Source organism: Erpetoichthys calabaricus, chromosome 5, assembly GCF_900747795.2.
Source record: "Erpetoichthys calabaricus chromosome 5, fErpCal1.3, whole genome shotgun sequence".
NCBI classification, from domain to species: Eukaryota; Metazoa; Chordata; class Cladistia; order Polypteriformes; family Polypteridae; genus Erpetoichthys; species Erpetoichthys calabaricus.
This window is the reverse complement of record NC_041398.2, coordinates 58,283,473-58,305,472: the sequence shown is the minus strand read 5'-3', so window position 1 is coordinate 58,305,472 and position 22,000 is coordinate 58,283,473. Positions and strand designations below refer to the sequence as shown.

The window sequence follows — 22,000 nt, the reverse complement described above, 5'->3', positions numbered from 1 at the left end:
GCAAGGTGCATTATGCTATTGCCCACAACTCCCATTCAGAGTTCTCCACACAGCAGTTTACCCATTGGAGTCATTGACTGTGGACTTCATTTTGTTTTCTGGGTGGATTGTATTTCCAGGGGCGGTGCAGTGGTAGTGCTGCTGCCTCGCAGTTAGGAGACCCGGGTTCACTTCCCGGGTCCTCCCTGCATGGAGTTTGCATGTTGTCTGCGTGGGTTTCCTCCGGGCATTCTGGTTTCCTCCCACAGTCCAAAGACATGCAGGTTAGATGGATTGGTGATTCTAAATTGGCCCTAGTGTGTGCTTGGTGTGTGGGTGTGTTTGTGTGTGTCCTGCGATGGGTTGGCACCCTGCCCGGGATTGGTTCCTGCCTTGTGCCCTGTGTTGGCTGGGATTGGCTCCAGCAGACCCCCGTGTTCGGATTCAGCGGGTTGGAAAATGGATGGATGGATGTTCAACTGAAATTGTTAAATTAATTATTTAAGGTATAATGAAAAGATATTACAAGACTAAATTCTGAGCTTAAAACTTAACAAGAAGCAAAAACAGTCATAGGCCCATTTGGTGTAGCATAGGAGAGGTGAGATCAAGTGATTGAAAAGAAGCAAATATTCAAGAATATGGCACCTTTAGATAAAGCATTAGATGCAAGTGAAACAAGTATCTTTGTGAAATTAATTAAATACACATTTTACCCTTTTAAAAATCTTCTTAAATGTTTACAAATAGTGTGGCTCACCACCCTTAATCAAATTAAACTGAAAAAATATATCTTTTTCAAATACTGTGGCAAGCCTTCTCTCCCCAACTCTCTATGCTGTGTAACCCGAATAATTCAATTTGGGAATGAATGAATAAAGAAATAAACAAAGAAAGGCATGCCAGTAAATTGTCAGAAAATGTAATCAGTATTAGCAGGAGTATTAGCTGAGGCTGCTTCTTGTACTGCTAGCTTAGAGGTTTTCAATTGTTCTCATTAAAGCTTAAATTAGCATAACTTGTACAGCAATAATGATTACACTAGTGTTGGTATGAGAGAATTGTGAATCAAACATTCTTTTCTTTAACTGAGCAAATGTTTAGGTGGCATTTAGGCATGACACAAAAGAAAAAGGATTTATCAACATTCTTTTGTATGACTTTGAACAGGTGGAAGAAGCCCTTGAAGCTGTGAAAAATGCCACTAATGAACAAGACTTGGCCAATCGGTTCAAGGAATTCGGAAAGGAGATGGTGAAATTAAACTATGTTGCTGCCCGAAGACAACAGGTACACTTAGTAACCAAGATGGGATGGGATGGGCTGGGTGAAGGGGGTAATGCAGCATCACTGATCTTTCTTCTGTGTTGTTATCCTTCACTTTTGCTGATGGTGCTTTCTAATTCAAATAAAATGCATCCACCCATCCATTACCTAATCCACTTTATTTAGTTTGAGTTTATCTAAGCAAGTCACAGACTGAGTTTCCGGGTATGTCGGATTATGTGACCAGCCTTAAATCATACACATAGTGCTGCCAGCTGCCTCCGACTTCCTAAAATTACGAAAATGAAGGCTACAGATGAAAATCTCTGGAAAAGTCATCAAAAATGACATAGCCTTAATTCATCAATCAGCTAAACTCTCAGTTGACACCTAAATTAGGTATACTATAGAATCCTTACAGAGATATCTGGACAAAGTTCTGATATGACCAGGAAGCTGGCAAATAAGCACTACAAATATTTTGTTTGAATACATGATATTGTGTACCTTCTGAGAAAGACTTTTTACCCTTTTCATACTCCACAACCAAACAGTGTGCACAACCAGTTCAAAATGGTGATGCTATGTGACATTCAAATCAAAAGCTGTAATGGTTAAGTCATGCAACAAATTTATGAGGCCTCACCTGATTTCTGGTGTGCATTTTTGACTTCCGTGGTACAAGGTCCACATAGCAGCACTAGAGAAATCTAGAGAAGACCTAATGTACCCAACTGCAGGAGTATGGAGTATTGTCACAAACCCTGAGTTCGTTGGTTCAAATCCCACTACTGACATTGTGCGACCCTGAGCAAGTCACTTCACCGGCCTGTCCTCCAATTGGAAAACCAAAAGAAACATAACCAATTGTATCATAAATGTAAGTTGCCTTGGATAACTGCATCAGCCAAATAAGGTAATGTAATGTAATGTCACATGTTGAAGTCCCAGCAACACCTAAAAGAATGTACTAAGTAAAAATCCAGCCTTAAACTTGATGCATTAGCATCATCTTAACTACTAATGTTACCTAAAAATTATTTCACAGCAACAGATAGCACCTAATTAAACAATTTTTCCTCAAAAATTCAATGACTTAATATTAATTAATTTTAGAATGGAATGTATTAAAATAAGTGATTAAGTAAACTAGGAGAGCAAACTAAATGCAGCTATAAAAGGAAAATTTCCTATTAAACATGTTTAATAATTTAGAAAAAAACCCATTTAACCTAATTGTTCTCAATTAACAGTAACTTCTTAATAAACCAGTAGTTTTTTATTTCCAAACAAGCTGATATTATTCAGTACTCACATTTAAAATTGACAAAATTAAATTCTAGGTAAACTAAAGTAGCAATGGTTGGGTTTCATGAAATATTTTAAACTTTTTCATGACTCGGAAGGATATACCTAAACAAAAGACAGGAACTACTAATTAATATTAAACAAGAATTAGATAGATAGGTGTAGCTGCGTTTTCCCAAAGTTTCCAAAATTCAGCAGCTCCAACTTAAAAAATGGGATTCAACAAAAGCCTGACGCGCAGAAATGATTCCACAGACAAAATATCTTCGTTTTTAAAAGTTTAGTTAAGTTTGAAAGTAAACCAGTTCACACAAAAAAGAAAAATTAAAAATAGCAAAAAAGGAAAAATTATAATAAGAAAAAATGTAGTTCTAAGCTTAATCTTGTTACGTCTTAAATCGTTACTAGTCACTTATAATACCATTTCAAAACGTTTCTGAACCATTTCAAAGCGGTCAGAAAACTGTATGCTTATCCCATTTCTAAACTTAAAATGGGTTTATCAAGTCCCTATTTACTGGGACCTGTTCTAAACTCAACTGAGTTTATTATCTCACTGTTTCTCAGTTATAGCAAGAAGATTCTATCTCTTACTAACTTATAGGGGGAAAAAGACTATACCATTGTCTATGACTATAGAAGAAATTATGTTCTATTCAAATAAAGCAAACATTAATATGAGTTTAACTCAAAACTTTAACTTTCTAAAATTGGCTCTTACAATAGGTAAAACTTTACATATCCCCAGGGGTAAAGTTGGCTTTTTACATAAGCTCAATAAATAAGTAAAAAAAGTAAATATTTTTATATTATGGCAAATAACAAGCTTTGATGAAACAGAGGTGCATAGCAGGGCAAGTTTTTTTATATAAATGGTGTGAATTGGGCTCTATGGCGAGCTGGTTGTTTGATTATGTTTGATTAGGTCAGATGCCTCACTTTGGAGCGCCTGGGAATTCAGTATGGGGGCCTTACACACAGGTGGATAAAACAGGGCCTGGGCAGGAAACAGAGAGAGAAAGAAGAAAAAAAAATGTGAAAAGAATGAGAAGGAAAGCAGAGTTGTGGGCCTTAAGGCAGCATGTTGATGGGAAAGCAGGTGGTTGGTGTTCCTGTGAAGGAGCAAGAGATCAATTGACTAACTGACCGATGCTCCAGGAGCATATTATCCCCTGCTGAGCAGCAGAAGTAGCTGATGATGAAAAAGGAGCTGCCTTAGAGATCCAGCAGGTGCTAGAAGGGTGTGGTGGAAGATAGAGGGCCAGCTATGAGAATTCTAGCAGATACCGAAGGATGAGCTCAAGATGTCAGCCGAAAATTGGTACCTCAGAATGCCGATAGGGTGAGCAGGTGAGACAAATAGTGAAAGATGCGTTGGAGTTGGGAAAAGATAGGAAAAAAGGAACCAGATATCTACATGGTTTCGTTTGGTTTTTACTATTGGATTTATGTATTGGTTGACTTACACCTGTTTTTATTGGGGATCTTCTTATATAATACGCTACCGTGGTTGTTTGTTTGTCTTTCCAGGATTTTAAATCACCTGTAGCTCGCAAACCGTTTCACCTATTGACCTGAAATTTGGTACACATATACTACGTTACGTCTGCTATCCACTTTCAAAGTGATGATTGACCTCCAAGGTTATTCCTTTTTTTATTTTTATTTTATTGTAGAATCAAATCTTGGCAGTGGCCAGCAGGGCGGCTCTGCAGCACATGCGTACGGGCACTGTTGTCATCCCTACCACCTTCACCATCACTTCCCCCACCTCTTCATATCTTAAATCATTCTTGAGGCAGATTGAAGACTTAAGTTCCAGCTTAACTGAAAAATTAAGGAAAACGTACTAAGTAATTGCAACACAAACACTGACTTAATCAGTTTTAACACGAAAAGATGCAGACGAAAGAAGAGAAGTGGGCCGCTAAGGTGGAGAAAAGAAGAACTTCTCAGGAAGCAGCAAGAGCATCAACCTCTGAGCAAATGAATGCTAAACGTACAGAGAGAGAAAGTATGAAAACTGTGAATGATCAAGTCAAGTGTATTCACTGCATGTTATCGTGCAGTGCGCCGTTACTGGTATTTATATAATCAATGAAGAATCCACATTTCACTGTTTTGCACATTGGGGTCTTGAAACCTGGATTGTAATAAAAACACTTAAGCTCTTTGCACCACCTCTTGCTTGTTACATGTTAAATGTCCTAATTGCATTGGCTTGTCCCAGTCATGACTATTGACAATTCTGGGTACAAGAGTAATAAGGATGTTGGAGCCCACCTGTAGTGTCACAATAACCCCGACTCAAATACAGAATGGCCACAAAGAAAAAACACCACTGACCTTGCTAAATATTAAAAGACCAGTCAGTCTTGGTGAGGCATTTTGCAGGCATATTTCCATTGGTGTAAAGGAGCCCCAGTAGAGTTTCCTGACACATTTCTACTGAATAATTTGTTGGCTGTTTGTGTGTTAGAGAGAGGATGTGCAGCATAATGGCCATCAGCTTTGTCTTCATTCTCTCCTCCCCTCTTACTTGAAGAGATCAAGAATGCATCCCATAATTGAGCCTGGCTTTTTAATGAGCTTGTTGATTAGTTGGATCTCTCGTGAGATGAGGTTACCAGCCCTGTACACCACGGCACAGAAAGTAACACTGGCCATCACAGAGTTGTAGAATATGTGAAGGTTATCATTGCCCACTTTAAAGGAAGAAAATAGACTGTGCTGTGCCCTTTATTACATAGGTCCTGTAACAAGACCAGTCCAGCCTGTCACTGATGTGTACCCCTAAGTACCTGTTACAGTGCAGCACCTCCACATCGACTCCCTGAATATTGACAGATTGTAGAGGCTTTTTGGTGCGGTGCATTTCAATAACCAGTTGTCTGGTTTTGCTGATGATGAGGTGCATACAATTCTCATTGCTCTAAGAATCAACATTCTTCAACTGATGCTTAAACTCTGTCTCATCACATTTATCAATACTCTTCCATAAGTGCAGAATCATCAGAGAATTTCTGCTTGTTACATTTTGTCTCTTGCATGGATTGTGCTGTGTATATTGTGTAAGAAACCTTCCGTTGCTATACACTGCTTTACATTGGTGATCACCACTCATTATCCCAGCATTAAAGGAACAGTTGAGCAGCCTTGGCAATCTGTGATGGTCAGGCTGTGAGAACATAGCTTTATGCAAATCAACTCTCAAAAGAAAGATCCAGCACTGCCATAAACATTGTGAATGGAAACAGAAGTGGGGTAAAGAAGCCGGTGTCCACATCAAGATTGGAAAAAAAAAACTGATCAGGCCAGTGCTCCCTTCTGCCCTGCTTTCAAGTGTTCGCTCACTGGAAAACAAGCTGGATGATCTTAGCTTTCAATGGATAACCCAGTGAGAGATGAGGGACTGCTCAGTTTTTAATTTACTGAAATGTGGCTGCATAATAACATCCCTGATGTGGCCATTCAGTTGGATGAACTGAACACATTCTGAGCGGAAAGAGTTACTTCAATAACATGTAAGGTACTTGGCGTGGGGTGGTGTGTTTATGAGAACAACAAATGGTGCAGAAATGCTGCAGTAGAATCAAGCCATTGCTTTCCAATGCTGGAATATCTAATTGTAAAGTGCCATCTTTTTCATTTGCCACAGGAGTTTATCATTATTCTTATTCTGCCCATTTACATTCCTGTGAGAGTTAATTATAAAGAAGTGCTGAGTGTACTTTACAGAACTTTTATAGGGCTGCAAACCACACATCCTGGTGCTTTTCTTATTGTGGCTGGAGATTTTAATCATATAAACTTGAAAACAGTTCTCCCCAATTTTTATCAGCCCATGAATTTTCCAACCAGAGGAGAGAACAAATTGGACCGTTTTTACAAACTCTTGCAATGCTTACCAAGCCATGCCCCATCCATATCAATTTTTACTGATCATGTTTCCGTTCTGATAATGCCTGCATACAGAACACTGCTGAAACAGTCCAAACCAACTCTCTAACAGGTCAGGGTGCAGGCACACGGGGAGCTGTTTCAGCCCTTCAGGACTGTTTTGATCACACACTGACTGGGTCATTTTTAAAGCAGCTGTCACCTATGGACATCAGATGAATTTAGAGGAGTATGCATCATCCACTGGCTATATCAACATGTGCATAGGTGATGTGACAGTCTCTAAGACCATCAGAACATGTGCAAATCAGAAACCATGGGTGACACTGGAGGTACATGCACTGTTAAAAACCCATAATGCTGCCTTTAGATCAGATAACAAGGTAGCCCTCAGGACATTGCATCAAGCACCCACAACAACATCATTTATTTGTATAGCACATTTTCATACAAATAATGTAGCTCAAAGTGCCTTACATGATGAAGAAAGAGAAAAAAAAAGACAAGAATTAAAATAAGAGAACACTAATTAACATAGAATAAAAGTAAGGTCCGATGGCCAGGGAGGACAGAAAAAACAAAACAACTCCAGATGGCTGGAGAAAAAATAAAATCTGCAGGGGTTCTAGGCCTTGAGACCGCCCAGCCCCCTCTAGGCATTCTACCTAACATAAATGACATCAATCAGTCCTCATCGTATTCAGGGTTCTCATGGAAGGACTTGATGATGATGGTCTGGTCTTTAATCCATCAATGTAGGGACATCACGGTGCTTTGATTAGGTGGTGGTGGCACAGATCGCCACCACAGAAAACCGGAAAAAGAACAGAAGAGAGAGTAGGGGTTAGTATGGATTTTGAACGCCATCATGAATAATAATGACAATTAATTGAAAATACAGAACATCAGGATTAAACTAAAATGAAGCTATGAGAAAGCCATGTTAAAATAATGTGTTTTCAACAGCGTTTTAAAGTGCTCCACCATATTAGCCTGGCGAATTCCTATTGGCAAGCTATTCCACATTTTAGGTGCATAACAGCAGAAGGCCGCCTCGCCACTTCTTTTAATTTTAGCTCTTGGAATTCTAAGCAGACACTCATTTGAAGATCTTAGGTTACGATTTGGAGTGTAAGGTGTCAGACATTGCGATATATAAGATGGAGCGAGATTATTTAAGGCTTTATAAGCCATAGGCAGTATTTTAAAGTCAATTCTGAATGACACAGGTAACCAATGTAGTGACATCAAAACTGGAGAAATGTGCTCAGATTTTCTTTTCCTAGTTAAGATTCTAGCAGCTGCATTCAGCACTAGTTGCAATCGATTTATGTCTTTTTTGGGTAGTCCTGAGAGGAGTGCGTTACAGTAATCTAGTCGACTGAAAACAAACGCGTGAACTAATTTCTCAGCATCTTTCAATGATATAAGAGGTCTAACTTTTGCTATATTTCTTAAGTGTAAAAATGCTGTCCTAGTGATCTGATTAATATGCGATTTAAAATTCAGGTCACAGTCAACAGTTACCCCTAAATTCTTTACCTCCGTCTTGACTATTAGTCCTAATGCATCAAGTTTATTTCTAATAACCTCATTATATCCATTGTTGCCAATCACTAAAATTTCAGTTTTCTCTTCATTTAGTTTGAGAAAATTACTACTCATCCATTCAGAATCACAAGTAAGACATTGTGTCAGTGAATCAACAGAGTCGGGGTCATCAGGTGCTATTGATAACTACAGTTGCGTGTCATCAGCATAGCTGTGTTAGCTCACGTTATGCCCGAGATAATCTGACCTAATGGAAGCATGTAAATCGAAAACAGCAGCGGACCCAGGATAGAGCCTTGTGGAACACCATATAGAATATCATGTGTCTTTGAGTTGTAATTACCACAAGTAACAAAGAAATTTCTACCTGCCAGGTAGGATTCAAACCAATTTAAGACACTGCCAGAGAGGCCCACCCAGTGACTAAGGCGATTTCTAAGAATATTGTGATCAATGTTATCAAATGTGGTACTCAGATCTAAGAGGATGAGAACAGATAAACAGCCTCTGGCTGCATTTACCCGCAAGTCATTTACTACTTTAACGAGTGCAGTTTCTGTACTGTGATTTGTTCTGAAACTGGACTGAAACTAAGTGAGAGTAGGCAAGAAAATCCACAGCCATTATCATGGCACCAGAGACGCACAGCACATGTAACGGGGAATCCAAGCCGTCCCAGACTATAAGACCACACCACCTGTCTGCAGTGGTGATGCCTCCCTTTCAGATATTCTGAATAATTTCTACACATGATTTGATGTCCTGAATGACATACCTGTGAGAAAGTTCATCCCACCTCAGGAAGATCAGGTACTGTGCTTGCGCACTGCTTACGTGAGAAAAAGTTTGCACAATATAAAGCTGCTGGACCAGATAACATACCCGGTCTTGTGCTCAGGAAATGTATAAATAAGCTGATGGATATCTTTACAGACATCTGAAATGTTTCTTTGAGGCAGGCTTCCCCAAGTGCGTCAAAACCACCACCGTCATACCTGAGCCGAAGAAGTCCTCTGTCTCATGCTTGAATAACTATTCCCCTATAGTACTTACACCTGTCACCATGAAGTGCTTTGAGAGACTTATCCAGGGCCACCTGAAATCCAGACTTCCCACACTGCATGACCTTCTCTAGTTTGCCTATTGCCGAACCAATCCACTGAAAATGCCGTGTCATCTGACCCGGTCCCATCTGGACAAAAGAAACACCTAAGCCTTTTCATTGACTTCAGATCACTTTTAAAACCATCATACCTCAGAAGCTCATGGGGATGCTGAGTCTGCTAGGCTACAACACTTCCCTATGCAACTGGATTCTTCGCTTCCTGACTGAGAGACTCTAGATAATCTGTGTCGGAAACACCATCTCCAGTATCATCATGCTAGGTACAGGTGTCGCCAAGGACTGTGTACTTTGCTCACTTCTGTTCACTTTGCTGACTCATGATTGTACGGCAGTGTACAGCTATAACGCTGTCAATAAGTTTGCAGATGATACATGGGAATGAATCGGCTTACAGAATATGACGATTGGCAGACTGGTACAAGTGCAACATTTCTCTTAAAAGCTGAAAAGAAGAAAGAGCTGATTGTTGACTAAAGAAAGGCACATGCTGTCTATACCCACTAAACATCAAGGGCTCTGTGGTGAAGTTGATAAAAAGCACGAACTTCCTTGCTGTGCATCCAGCAGCTGACCTAACTTTGTCAATTAACACCACCTACATTGCCAAGAAGGCACCTGAACATCTTAAATTACTTCCAATTGGCAGAAGGATAGTGTAACATCCAAACCAGTTGTGTAACAGCTCTGAAGTCTGTGCTGCCCTCAGTCATTTCATACCTCTGTATGCTGCAATATAGTGTATGGATGGTATGACAGTAAAACCACTTAATTTGGAAACAGAAATACCCTTAAACCAAGAACTAGAAAGAAAAGCTAGACAACTAAGAGACTTTCTTGAAAACATGACTTTGAACATGAACAGCTATGAGTGGAGCCATGCAAAATCAAGACAGGTGTGAATTATTAAAATAAAAAGACCTAAGACTGGAATCTACGTTTCCTCACAAACAAAACTGTCAATTCATATAAAAATGTTGCCATGTAGTGCAATGAACAAAGCCTGTAGGAGACTTTCAAATCTTGACTCAACAATATTTTAGAAACATTAGGCAAATTGGAACTGAATAGCTATCTTAGCTTCAGTGACTTTGTCTCATAAAAACTGTTTTTATGTTACACTGCATCTCAAATGCTGTGTGAGGGTGCATCTTCTCATAACAAGAGGCATATTGACACATTAGAGAAAATGCCAGAGCCTCCAGGATATGAGTTATTATAAAGCAGTAAAATGCTGTGAAGGTGTAAATTGTAAAGAGAATAAGTAATGCTGATTTCAGTTTTTCTTCTTATCTTATCTGAAGGAAACAACAATGCAAATTCTGATGTTTGTTAAAAGTTGATTTTAAGCAAATTTTAGAGAGAAAGAAATAGATGATTCATGAAACTGTTTTCATGGTAGATAGGTACAATTTAGTCTCTGATGATTTTCATTTTCATTAGATGTTCTGTATTATACATTCTGCTTTGGAATTGATTGGCTGCCACAAGCCCAAAGGATTATTGAGCCTAATGCTGCATGGTGAACTAGAAAATTGCTCACTGGAGGGAGAGCGAGAGGCTAGAATAGAAAGAACCCGATCGAATTGCTGGACATGTTAGAGCTGGTCAGCTTTATGGCATAGTTATGGAACGTTTGAGCAGTCTAGGTTCAAATCCCAGTGTTGCCATTTTGTAGAGTTTCTAGTTTCTCCCTTTTATGGAAGGCAGTTTGGACTTCAGACTCCACTCTGCTGCTTTCTCCAAGTTGTACTTTGGTCATAAAGCAGCTTTAAAGCCCACCATGGAACTGCATCACTCCATTCTCAGTGAATCATTTCCAAGGTTGAGGTAGCCTTATATTTTAGTCCATTGTACCAGCAAAAAAATTCCCTCTGGCTGCTTCTAGCATCCTAGCTATCCTTAAAGTTTTCCAAAGCAGCCTGTAATGGATGGATAAGAAAGTGCTGGACTTCTTCTAGACTTCTCTGGACTCATTCTGTCAGACAGGTGGCCCTATGATCCCTTCCATGCCTTCCCCTCTTGTAGGTCTTTATTCTTACTCTATATAAATGACCCATTGCTGTTACCCTCTATTGTCCTGGGGCACAACAAGTACACTTACAAATATTTTCATGTACAATACTGGACCAACAAGTTAAGTTTCACCAGTTAAGGATATATTTGTACACATAGGGGGAGGAAATTGTAGCGTAATGTAGAAGAAGAAAATCTTCTGTTTCTGTGATTGTTTAAAGCCCTTCTATTTGGATTTTCTTCAGTAATTTATTTGCTCTTCTGTAATGTAACGACATTCCCATAAGTCTTGGGTTTCAGATTGCCATCCTGTGTGGTGACAGTTTTGTTTATGTGTGCACCCTGATAAATGTACATCAACTTTATCTACACAAAAGCATGTTTCACTCTATTGATAATGTGCAGTACTTTGTCTTCCTTATGTCTTTGTGGTTTTTTTTGTTTTCAGTTTTTGTTTCAGCTCTTCAGATGTGTACTTTTCATTGCTGCAATGTGATAATATTAGTTTCTATCACATACTACCTAATAAAGCATTAACCTAATGTAGTAGTTCAGAAACTTGCATTCATTTATTTATTAACCAAAAATGGTCCTAACTCCACATACAAGCAGATGTAACTAATGAAATATTTTTGATTTACATTTGTCACATATACCTGGGCATTGACCTGCTCTTCTTCTTGTGACATTTCAGTGACCTTCCCTGGTTTCTTGATCAGCCTCCAGTTAACAAACTGTAGTCCCATCTAAGTGGGTTTGTGCACACTTGTTTGATAAAGAGGTGATATTTAACTACTTTGTTTACTTTCTTAATATGTGCGATGTTTTTGGATTTCTATATACAGCAGATAAGTGTTAGGTGGTTTAGGACTGTGTTTGCTATAAGGGAAGGCTGAAGGTGAATAACTCTCTTGGAATGACAACTCTGATATTCTTACAGGAAAAAATGAATCAGATTGACAAATTGCAATATGGATTCTCTGTATTAAATAAATTGTTGCCTATAATGTGATTGATGCCATGAAATATTTTTACATCTCCTACCAGTGATTTTTAAGTTAAGTGTTTTATAGACAGTTTCATTTTGGATATGACACGACACAGTGCAGACATGCCACATTTGGCTCTAGTGAACCCATCTGTTAGGTTTTGGATAGCAGACTTAGCCAGTATGCTGCTAAGCTACCCAAGAGACTCCTTTTTCCACTGCCAACTTTTACATCTGCTCTTTGTGTCCAGCCATTGATGTAATTCTTACACAGATGATCAGACCACTACCATTCTCATCTTCATTTCCTTCAGGTAAGCAGATTATGCAGTGTTATGGAAAACTAGATCAGAGCTATTTAAATTCGATCAGTATTGGCTGTTGTCTGACTTTGCTTTTGTTTTAATGTACAGTGTGAGGTTTGGGAGCTACTGCCTGTTAAACAACTAAGCAGAAAGGAAATTATGTCAGTCACTCTTTTGTTTATTGCCATTTTTGAAAATTTTAGTTATAACCCTTACCAATTATTATTAACATTATAGTCTATTTTATTGATTTTTTTAGAGCAATGAAATTATTTAATGTGTTACATATATAAATACATATACAACATGTAATACTATAGTGATTCACTAAAATAGATTCTGGAGTGGCCCAAGTGTAGGCACTGTATCTTCTGGCTTGTTTCATTTTTGTCACCAGTGCTCCCACTTAGCTGATCACTTATACATTTTAGAGGCGTTGCTCATAGTTTTTACATGGTCGTTCACAAAAAAGACCCGACTTTCAACCAAAATTAAACTTTCAAAAATTAAACGAGTTTTAAACCAAATTGTGCTCTGTGAAACAGTCAATGCTCTTATTTCTTTGTCACTTTAGCCAAGTCTAAGTGTAAAGCTGAAGAGAGTTCAGGTAGTACTTTAAAGACACAGTGTTTGGGGTGTTTAAAACTGAATGGTTGATAGAATGTTTTGCTAAATTGGACTTACCACATTCCTGAATGCTGAAGGTGAGAGCTGAGTAAGAGTAGCGGCTCAGCTGATGTCATCTAGCAGCACACCACTTGTGGTGCTTACAGATAGTCTCTGCGTAAATGAGAAATTACCTTGTTCTGTTAGCTCATGCTACAGAGAAACTACTTCTGAGGGCATTTGTAGTCCAGACATCATGACTGGCCACCTACGGTTATCATAGTTCAAAATGTTCAACCAGTGATGGGTCGTGGTATGATTCCACCACAAAACTGTATGGTGTACTGTTTTAAGTTGTACTTATCCATTTCTAGACTATCCTGTTCTTTGAGGTGTGGTTTTTCACTCCTCAGTGAAGGTGCATTTTTAATATTCTTCCAAGTGTTATTTCGGGAAATCTAGAGGGGTGTTTTAAAAACATTCATTTTTAAATTTCTTCTATCTTAATAGAAATTTTTAAAGGAGAGTCTTCAAACTAGAAAAACTGGATGGTTTTGGAAACTTGAGACATATCGTACTGAACAAAATTCATAATTTACATGTAAAGAAAACTCTTTTGTCTGTATTTTTATTTGAAAGATGAGAAAATGTTTTCCAAGTCTCATTTAATGATCTTGTTCCAATGTTTGTGCCAATAGCTGGATATTGCATGTTTCAAAGAAGGAGAAGTGACTATATGCAGTGTTGCCCCTAGTCGAACTGAGGCCCTAAGCAAAATCTTCTTGAGTCAAAACTCTGCCCCTCCCTGAGTCCACTACATTAGTATTTCTTATAACAGCTTTAATTTGAACAATAAACATATAAATAAATAAGCAAACAATCACACATTATGAATTTAACTATTACTTTTAACAAGACAAGTCAAGTCAAGTGGCTGTTCTGCAGAGCTCTTGAATCGTGGTGGTCTGTTAACCCATAGCAGGCCAACACTCAACCACCACCCAAATTGACATTGGTCCTCTGATTATGGGCCCCACACACACTGATCAGCACATAGGAGGGTTATGTATTATTTGTTGCATGCTTTACTGACCTCAGATTCAGAACTTAATTCCATTGCCTCTGTGGCAATAAAGTCACTTAAGTAATTTGTGTTAGATCAGAGGACATAAAGCTTCTGATGATAGGGTGAAATATCGTATCTGATTTTGGTGGCTTATGCCTTAAAGAGTTATTGTTTAAAATGGAGTAATTGTTATTCTTAAACATGTAAGTTTATGAGAAACAGTAAAGGAAAGTGTTCAAATTTAGAGTGAAGATCACAAACACCTAAAGGTAACACTATGCATTTTTTAGATCATCCATCCGGACCTGGAGATTTTCCACTTTCCGTACATTGTATAGTGCAGTTCATTTCAGACGTAGTAATTGAATCTGAATAAATGTTGCTTGGGCTTGCAGTTCTAGTCCAGAAAATGGTTTACTAGGTTTTGATTGTTCATGGATTCTGAATACATACTCTTGCATCATTTTTAAATTGTTTGTTTTTGTTGATTTGTTCTTGAACAGCATGTATTGTTGATTTCACTAATTTTGTCAGTTAAGTCCCCCTTATATTTATGTGGTGGTGGTATCTTGGCTGCTTTCCCTTTTCTTCCTTAATTTGAATAATGTCATTTAGGTACAAGTTATTCAGTATTTTTGGTAATGGAGAGGTCAGACGTATTTTGTAGTGTTAGGGATTTCAAGATCAGAAGTTGGTATTACAGCAAACTGTTTTTTTCCTCATTTTTAAAGATTTGATTACTTTAAGCATTCTTAGTGTATACTGTTGTTTTATGTAGAGTAGGATATTATCTGGTCTCTTAGACATGCCTTAAGAGACGGATGCAACATGTAAAAAGAGGAGTTAGATTCAATTGAAAATTCTGTCTGTGAGAATGTATCCTTAACAATGTAATATTTGAAATTAGAAGTTGTTTATAATACCAAGTGCTATACTTAAGGCCTTGGTGTGTAACAGCTAATTCAGCCATAAGTGAAGAATGATCCTGGATTACAATCGCTTCATAATTACACTACCACAAGGATTAGAGAAAAGTCTTGTCAATAAAAAAATAAACTACTGTGATGCCCTCAGGAGGAACAAAGTAATACTTTCTCAAGCCTGAATGAAATAATCTCCATTTGTCCAAATGAATGAATTTATACAGTAATTGAGTTTGATGTCATCCCATTTAGTCACATACAAGCTGGCTGGACTATATTAACCCTTAAACCGCCACATACTTGGGGGTTAATGCACCCCTGGATGCCAAACACTTTTTAGCTGCACTTTTTAAGTATAAATCACAATTCACAAAGAGAATGTGAAATTTTAATGGAACACATTTTTTTTCATGCAAAGAGCATCACAATTACTGCTATAATGATCATTTTACACACTGCAAATGAACTGTAAAAACTATAAAAAAAAAAAAATACTGCAACAATCTATTATTATATGTTCAAGGTGCAACTGACGCCATTGATGAAATTCAGTAAATCACCGAGCCAACTGCGCTTGAAGTGGCTGCACGCAAACACACAGAGGTAAACACTGATGATTGTAGGCTCATCTAGTGCAGCGGCTGAATCCTGGAGACAGTGGTGCTTCAGTTCTGCCAGGGGCGGCAGTGGTTGTGAGCTGGCTGCTCAACGAATATACAGCACTGACTGATCAGCTCCGATGTGCTGATAAATTGCTCTGTGAAGCAAATATAGCAGGTTGTGGGGTTTAATGAATGTACATCGCCGAATATACACGCCCTCTGCGTGCTGGCAAATTGCACTGAGACATGACTATAGCCAAACTGCAGCATTCAATGAATATACATCGCCAAATATACTTGGCTCTGGCATGCTGGCAAATTGCACTGAGAAACAACTTTAGCCGGTTGCGGAGCTCAATGAGTGTATGTCGCTGAATGTCGCCGCATATACTCAGCTTCGACGTGCTGGCAAATTGCATTAGGAACCGACTATAGCCGGTTCCAGAGGTTTAAGGGTTAATACCATCCTATGACTTTTGGATCACTTTGAAAGTAGAAAATCCACTCTTCTTTATGAAATGTGTCCTCCTGTTCAAATAAGTTTTCTATGTAATAATAATAATAATAATAATAATAATAATACATTTTATTTATATAGCGCCTTTCCCATGCTCAAGGCACTTACAGAATAAATAAAGAACGGCAGAATATACAGTATATAGCATTGTACAAACCAGATAAATAAACAAAGAAGATTAAGACAGTAAATTCTGAAAAAAAAAAAAAACAGACAACATAATTAATGGTCTCGCACACACATACAGGTTACATGAGCATCTTGACAGAGAAGTAAACTGAGAGAAAGGTAATAAAGTCAAGTAGAGCTAAAAGCCTTCCTGAACAGATGAGTTTTGAGTTGTTTTTTAAAAGAATTCATGGAGTCAGCTGACCTGATTAATTTTGGTAGGTCATTCCAGAGTCTGGGCGCTATACAGCTGAAGGCCCTGTCACCCATGGAGTGTAGATTAGTGACGGGCACAACAAGATTACCAGAATCAGAGGACCTTAGTGGGCGGGCAGGCACATAGTGATGGAGAAGGTCACTGATGTAGTTTGGCGCGAGGTTATTTAAAGCTTTGTAGGTTATTAGTAGGATTTTATATTCGATTCTGTAGGACACAGGGAGCCAGTGAAGGCGGAGCAGGATGGGTGTGATGTGCTCGCTGCTGCTGGCTCGAGTAAGGACTCTTGCAGCTGAGTTTTGAATAAGCTGGAGCTGTGATATAAGATTAGAAGGGGCACCTGCCAGTAGGGAATTACAATAATCGATGCGGGATGTGATAAAAGCATGGACAAGTTTCTCAGCATTAGAGAAGGAGAGGAAGGAGCGAACACGGGATATGTTACGGAGGTGAAAGTAAGAAAGTTTCTTAATGTGATTTATGTGGGCGGAATAAGTGAGGGAGGAGTCAAAAATGACACCAAGATTTTTTTACAGTAGAGGCAGGTCTGATGAGATCACTGCCAAGATGGACTGGGAAGGAGCTCATTTTATTAAGTTGCATTTTAGTCCCAATTTGCAGGAGTTCAGTTTTATTGCAATTTAATTTTAAAGAGTTCTGCTCCATCCAGGTTTTAATTTCACTAAGGCAGGTTGTGAGCTGAGAAAGCTCTGATGAAGTTCCACTTTTAACATTGAAGTAGAGCTGAGTATCATCTGCATAAAAATGATAACCCAATCCATAACTACGGATAATATGGCCAAGGGGAAGCATATAAATACAGAAAAGCAGAGGACCGAGGACAGAGCCCTGAGGGACTCCTTGTGTGACTGAAGCTGAGCTGGATCTACTGTTGCCAAGACTAACAAACTCTTGCCTATCAGTCAGATAGGACTTGAACCACTGGAGGGCAGTGCCAGAGATATCCAGCATGTTCTCCATTCTGAACAGTAGGATGTCATGTCTGACAGTGTCAAATGCTGCACTGAGGTCTAACAGAATTAATATGCTGGTTTGTCCAGAGTCTGCTGCCATAAGCAAATCATTGGTTACCCGTAGCAGAGCAGTTTCACAGCTGTGCCGCGCCCTGAAACCAGACTGAAAGGGTTCCATCAAATTATTAAAGGTTAGGTAATTGGTGAGTTGGGAAGCTACAACACGCTCAAGAACTTTTGACAGGAAAGGTAAGTGGGAAATAGGCCGGAAATTGTTAAGATTGTCAGCATCAAGGCCAGACTTTTTTAACGTTGGGGTTACAGAAGCAATTTTAAAAGTGAGCGGCACAGAGCCAGTGTCAAGGGATGAGTTTATTATTGTTGTAACAGTCGGGATTATGGCATGAAGGCAGGATTTAAGTAGTGTGGTGGGGATGGGGTCCAGTACACAAGTAGTCGGCCTCATCTTATAAAGCAGGTCATTAACAAACGCAGATGTGACTGGTGAGAACTTAGAGAAGGAGCTGGATGGAGTGGGAAAACAGGGAGAGATATAAACAGATGATGTATTTATGTTGGTTGAATTATTTAGATCTTTAATTTTGTTATGGAAAAAGTGGAGGAATTCCTCACAGACTTCAGTAGAAGAGGTAGTTGGACCAGATGCGGGTTCGAGTAGTTTATTAACTACAGAGAACAAAACCCTTGGGTTATCATGGCTACTTTCTATTATTCTGCCATAATGGGTGTTCTTGGCAGAAGTTAGTGCTTCTCTGTATGTAAATAAATATAAACTTTAAGGTGGATGAGATGAGACAGGACTTCATTTCACTTTGTGTCATTTAGGTGTTTGCCTGCCTGCAAACATGGTGAACAATCAGGTTTATTCTATACTTTTAGGTTAAGATTTTTTAATACTAGCTGCAAAAAAACAACCCGAAGACTCCCTAGCAGTTTTACTATATTAGTGAACTTGCAGTGGCGTCAGCTAAGAGGGCTGGGACAGGTTGTATCTTGTCTGAGATGGATGTGTAGTCGAGTGCAGCTGTGGCACAAATTGAGTGGGACAGGCTGGAACCTGTCTCAGGCAAATATATGGGAGCTCAGTTTGTGAACGTACAGTGTACATTTACCACAAAAAAATTAAAAAGTGCATGCATGTGTCATCTCACCACATGCAAGTCACACTTGTATAAGCTTCTGCATCTTCCGTGGAATTCACACCATCTCCCTTCGCTTTGTTTGAGTATGAACAGAGTGGACTGCTCCATACACACACACACACACACATGTCTTTTGTAGTGAGAATCTGTGTGCATGTGCCATCTAGTGGCTGTAGTTGAGCATGAGCAGAGGAGACTGTTCCATACAAACACACATGCATACACGCACAGGCCCTTCGTTAATATATGTCTAATAATCTGAGCAGATAATATTGAAAGATATTCTTTAGATTAGGAATAAGATGATATAGTGTGCACAACACACAAAACACAAAACAAAATCAGCAATTAGTGTTATAGATAATTTCTATTATGTATATCCCTCCATGCATACGCATGTGAGAATGAAACAAGCCCCCCACCCCATAGTACTACTCACCCAATAATTAAATCATTACATTAATATATTCTGTATTGTATACTGTGTAGAAAGAACCCTGTTTGCAGCTTTCTCCATCTAGGCAAAATGTCTGTATGGAGTAGGCAACAGACAAAAAAATGGCACATTTTTTTCAGAATATTTACAGTAAAGTGTACACAGAAGGTGAATGGACAAATAAACAAAGGGAAAATAACCAAACCTGCTGCTTCTATGGGTATGACTAAACAAGGCTTAATCCCCATGGCTATTGGATAGGGTACATATCTTCTTTGTGTTTGTATGTTTTGTCACACTCCATCAAATGTTTATTCAATGTTATAGTTTGGACCTCTGTGATAAGGAGTGTGAAATTTCATTCAAAGTTTGTTTCTGCAATAGACCTTTTGCGGTCAGGGTAGGCTCTGCCCCCCAGAAACACCCAATTCAATTAAGCTGATTTTAAATAGATTAGTAGATCAATAAATGTGTTTTGTTCATGTATGTACCTAATCATGGACTCCCATCACTTCTGGGGTTAATTGTTGCTTTGTGCCAGAGTTGCTCTAGCTGCCTATAACCCTGTAATAAAAAATGAGATCACAAAATGACAAGAGAAATGTAAAATAATTCTCTCTAGCAATCAAAGTAGTTGCAGATGGAAATGTTCAAAATTTATACAGTTGACCAAGCTAAAATAGTAGTAATTCTTTTTCTACACTCTCCTCTAAAGGGGCCAAACAACTGTGACTCTGTAGCCTGCTTAACTTCAATAAACAATATTAAAGTGAAATATTCTCTTTTTTTTTAAGAAGATAACAGTGTGAATGTCATGCTTATTGCATTTTTTGAATAATTCTGATAGAAAATTACATATTTCAGGTATGGTATCTGAATGAATATCCCTGCTTCATTAAACAACCACAGAAAAGGGACAAAACCTCAATTCCTGGTAATCTGTACAGCTAAGAACGCCTTTTTGATCTGTTTGAGTAGTTTATCTTATTTTTATTTTTTGTAGAAATTGATTCCCTGAGTTAATGAAAAGAGCCATGCTGGTGTCGATAAGGTATAATTAAAAAAAAATAAATAAAACAAAATTAAAAAAAACAAAATGCAGTTTGCATCAAGCAAACTGTCAGAGTCGACAAGAAGACATAGTGACCAACAGAATGAGAAAGAGTTTGTGTGTGTGTGTGTGTGAAAGTGAAAGGAATTAGACAAGTAGATAATTGCAGTGCTTTGTGCGTGAGGTAACAATACATGAAACAGGGTGAAGCGAAGAGAATGAATAAAAGCATCCGGCTGTGAAAGAGCTATCAGTTTGAATACTAGTGGGCTGAGTGTGAAATGAAATTAGAGACAGGATTTAAGAGTCCTTTAGACAAAGTGTTCTCAAGGGCAGCAGACAATGGTTCACTACTAGCAATCTATGAAAATCATCACAATGCTCTGCACAACAGTTATCAACAAAAATACATTTAGATGCTCTTCTGTGGATCCAACGAAGCAATTGGAAATTTGAATTAGTCTCAAGTGTCGACCTTCTGATCCTTCCTACTATTGCATTCTACTTAGTGAACATCATTGCAATGGCTACTCTCTCTGTACCCTTATAAAATTCCTTTTGGTGGTAACATTGCAATCAGACTCCCCTTACTGTCTTTTACTGTGACATTTTATTCAGTGGATATATAGCATCCATCCATAAATATGCCCTAGCAATGTATCCTATTTCTTCAATGACCTATCTGTACATTTTAATAATGTTATTGCATATTTTCATGCATTGTTCAAATTAGGGTTGTCCGCTGCTTTATAAAATCCTTTCTATGAAAGACACTATCAATAAATGTTCGCTTCATACTGACTGTTAAATCATACTATTCAAATTAATTCAGTTCAATCAGTCATTATCTAACCCTCTTTGTCCTGAAAAGGGTCGCAGAGGTCTACTGTGAATTTCCCATTGGGATTAATAAAGTATCTATCTATCTATCTATCTATCTATCTATCTATCTATCTATCTATCTATCTATCTATCTATCTATCTATCTATCTATCTATCTATCTATCTATCTATCTATCTATCTATCTATCTATCTATCTATCTACTGGAGCCTATCCCAGCTGGCATAGTGCGCAAGGCAGGGGACAAACCCTGAACATGCACCAGTCCATCGCAGGGCACATATACACACACACACACATCCCCCAAGTACAACCTAGGACCAATTTAGGACCACCAATTCACCTAACCTGTAAGTAATTGGATTGTAGAAGGAAACCGGAGGCTCCAGAGGAAACCCATGCCGACAAGGGGAGAATGTGCAAACTAATTTACTTTTATTATTCCTTACAGCCCCTCCTCGAACTGCCACCTTATTGTGGTGGAGGGGTTTGCGTGTCCCAATGATCCTAGGATCTCTGTTGTCCAGGGCTTTATGCCCCTGGTAGGGCCACCCAAGGCAAACTGGTCCTAGGTGAGGGTTGAGACAAAGAGCGGTTCAACAAACCTCCAATGATGAATCAAACCTTTGGACGACGTTTTCCCTTGCCCGGACGCGGGTCACCGGGGCCCCCCTCTGGAGCCAGGCCTGGAGATAGGGCTCGATGGCGAGCGCCTGAGGGCTGGGCCTGCACCCATGGTGCTCGGCCGGGCACTGCCCGAAGAGGCAACGTGGGTCCCCCTTCCCATGGTCTCACCACCTATGGGAGGTGCCAAGGAGGTCGGGTGCAGTGTGAGTTGGGTGGTGGCCGAAGGCGGGGACCTTGGCGGTCCAATCCTCGGCTACAGAAGCTGGCTCTTGGGACGTGGAATGTCACCTCTCTGAAGGGGAAGGAGCCTGATCTAGTGCGCGAGGTCGAGAGGTTCCGGCTAGATATAGTCGGGCTCACCTCGACGTACAG

General features: G+C 39.0%; 1 protein-coding gene across 2 annotated transcripts in view; it reads left to right on the top strand.

Annotated features, from left to right (window-relative positions):
* Positions 1-22,000, top strand: part of ctnna2 (catenin (cadherin-associated protein), alpha 2) — a 1,866,011-nt gene that overhangs the window by 501,174 nt on the left and 1,342,837 nt on the right. For both annotated transcript variants that reach the window (XM_051928041.1, XM_028801549.2), the window contains exon 5: positions 1,150-1,269. In XM_051928041.1, the coding sequence (XP_051784001.1) occupies positions 1,150-1,269 (120 nt within the window). The remainder of the gene's footprint in view (positions 1-1,149; positions 1,270-22,000) is intronic.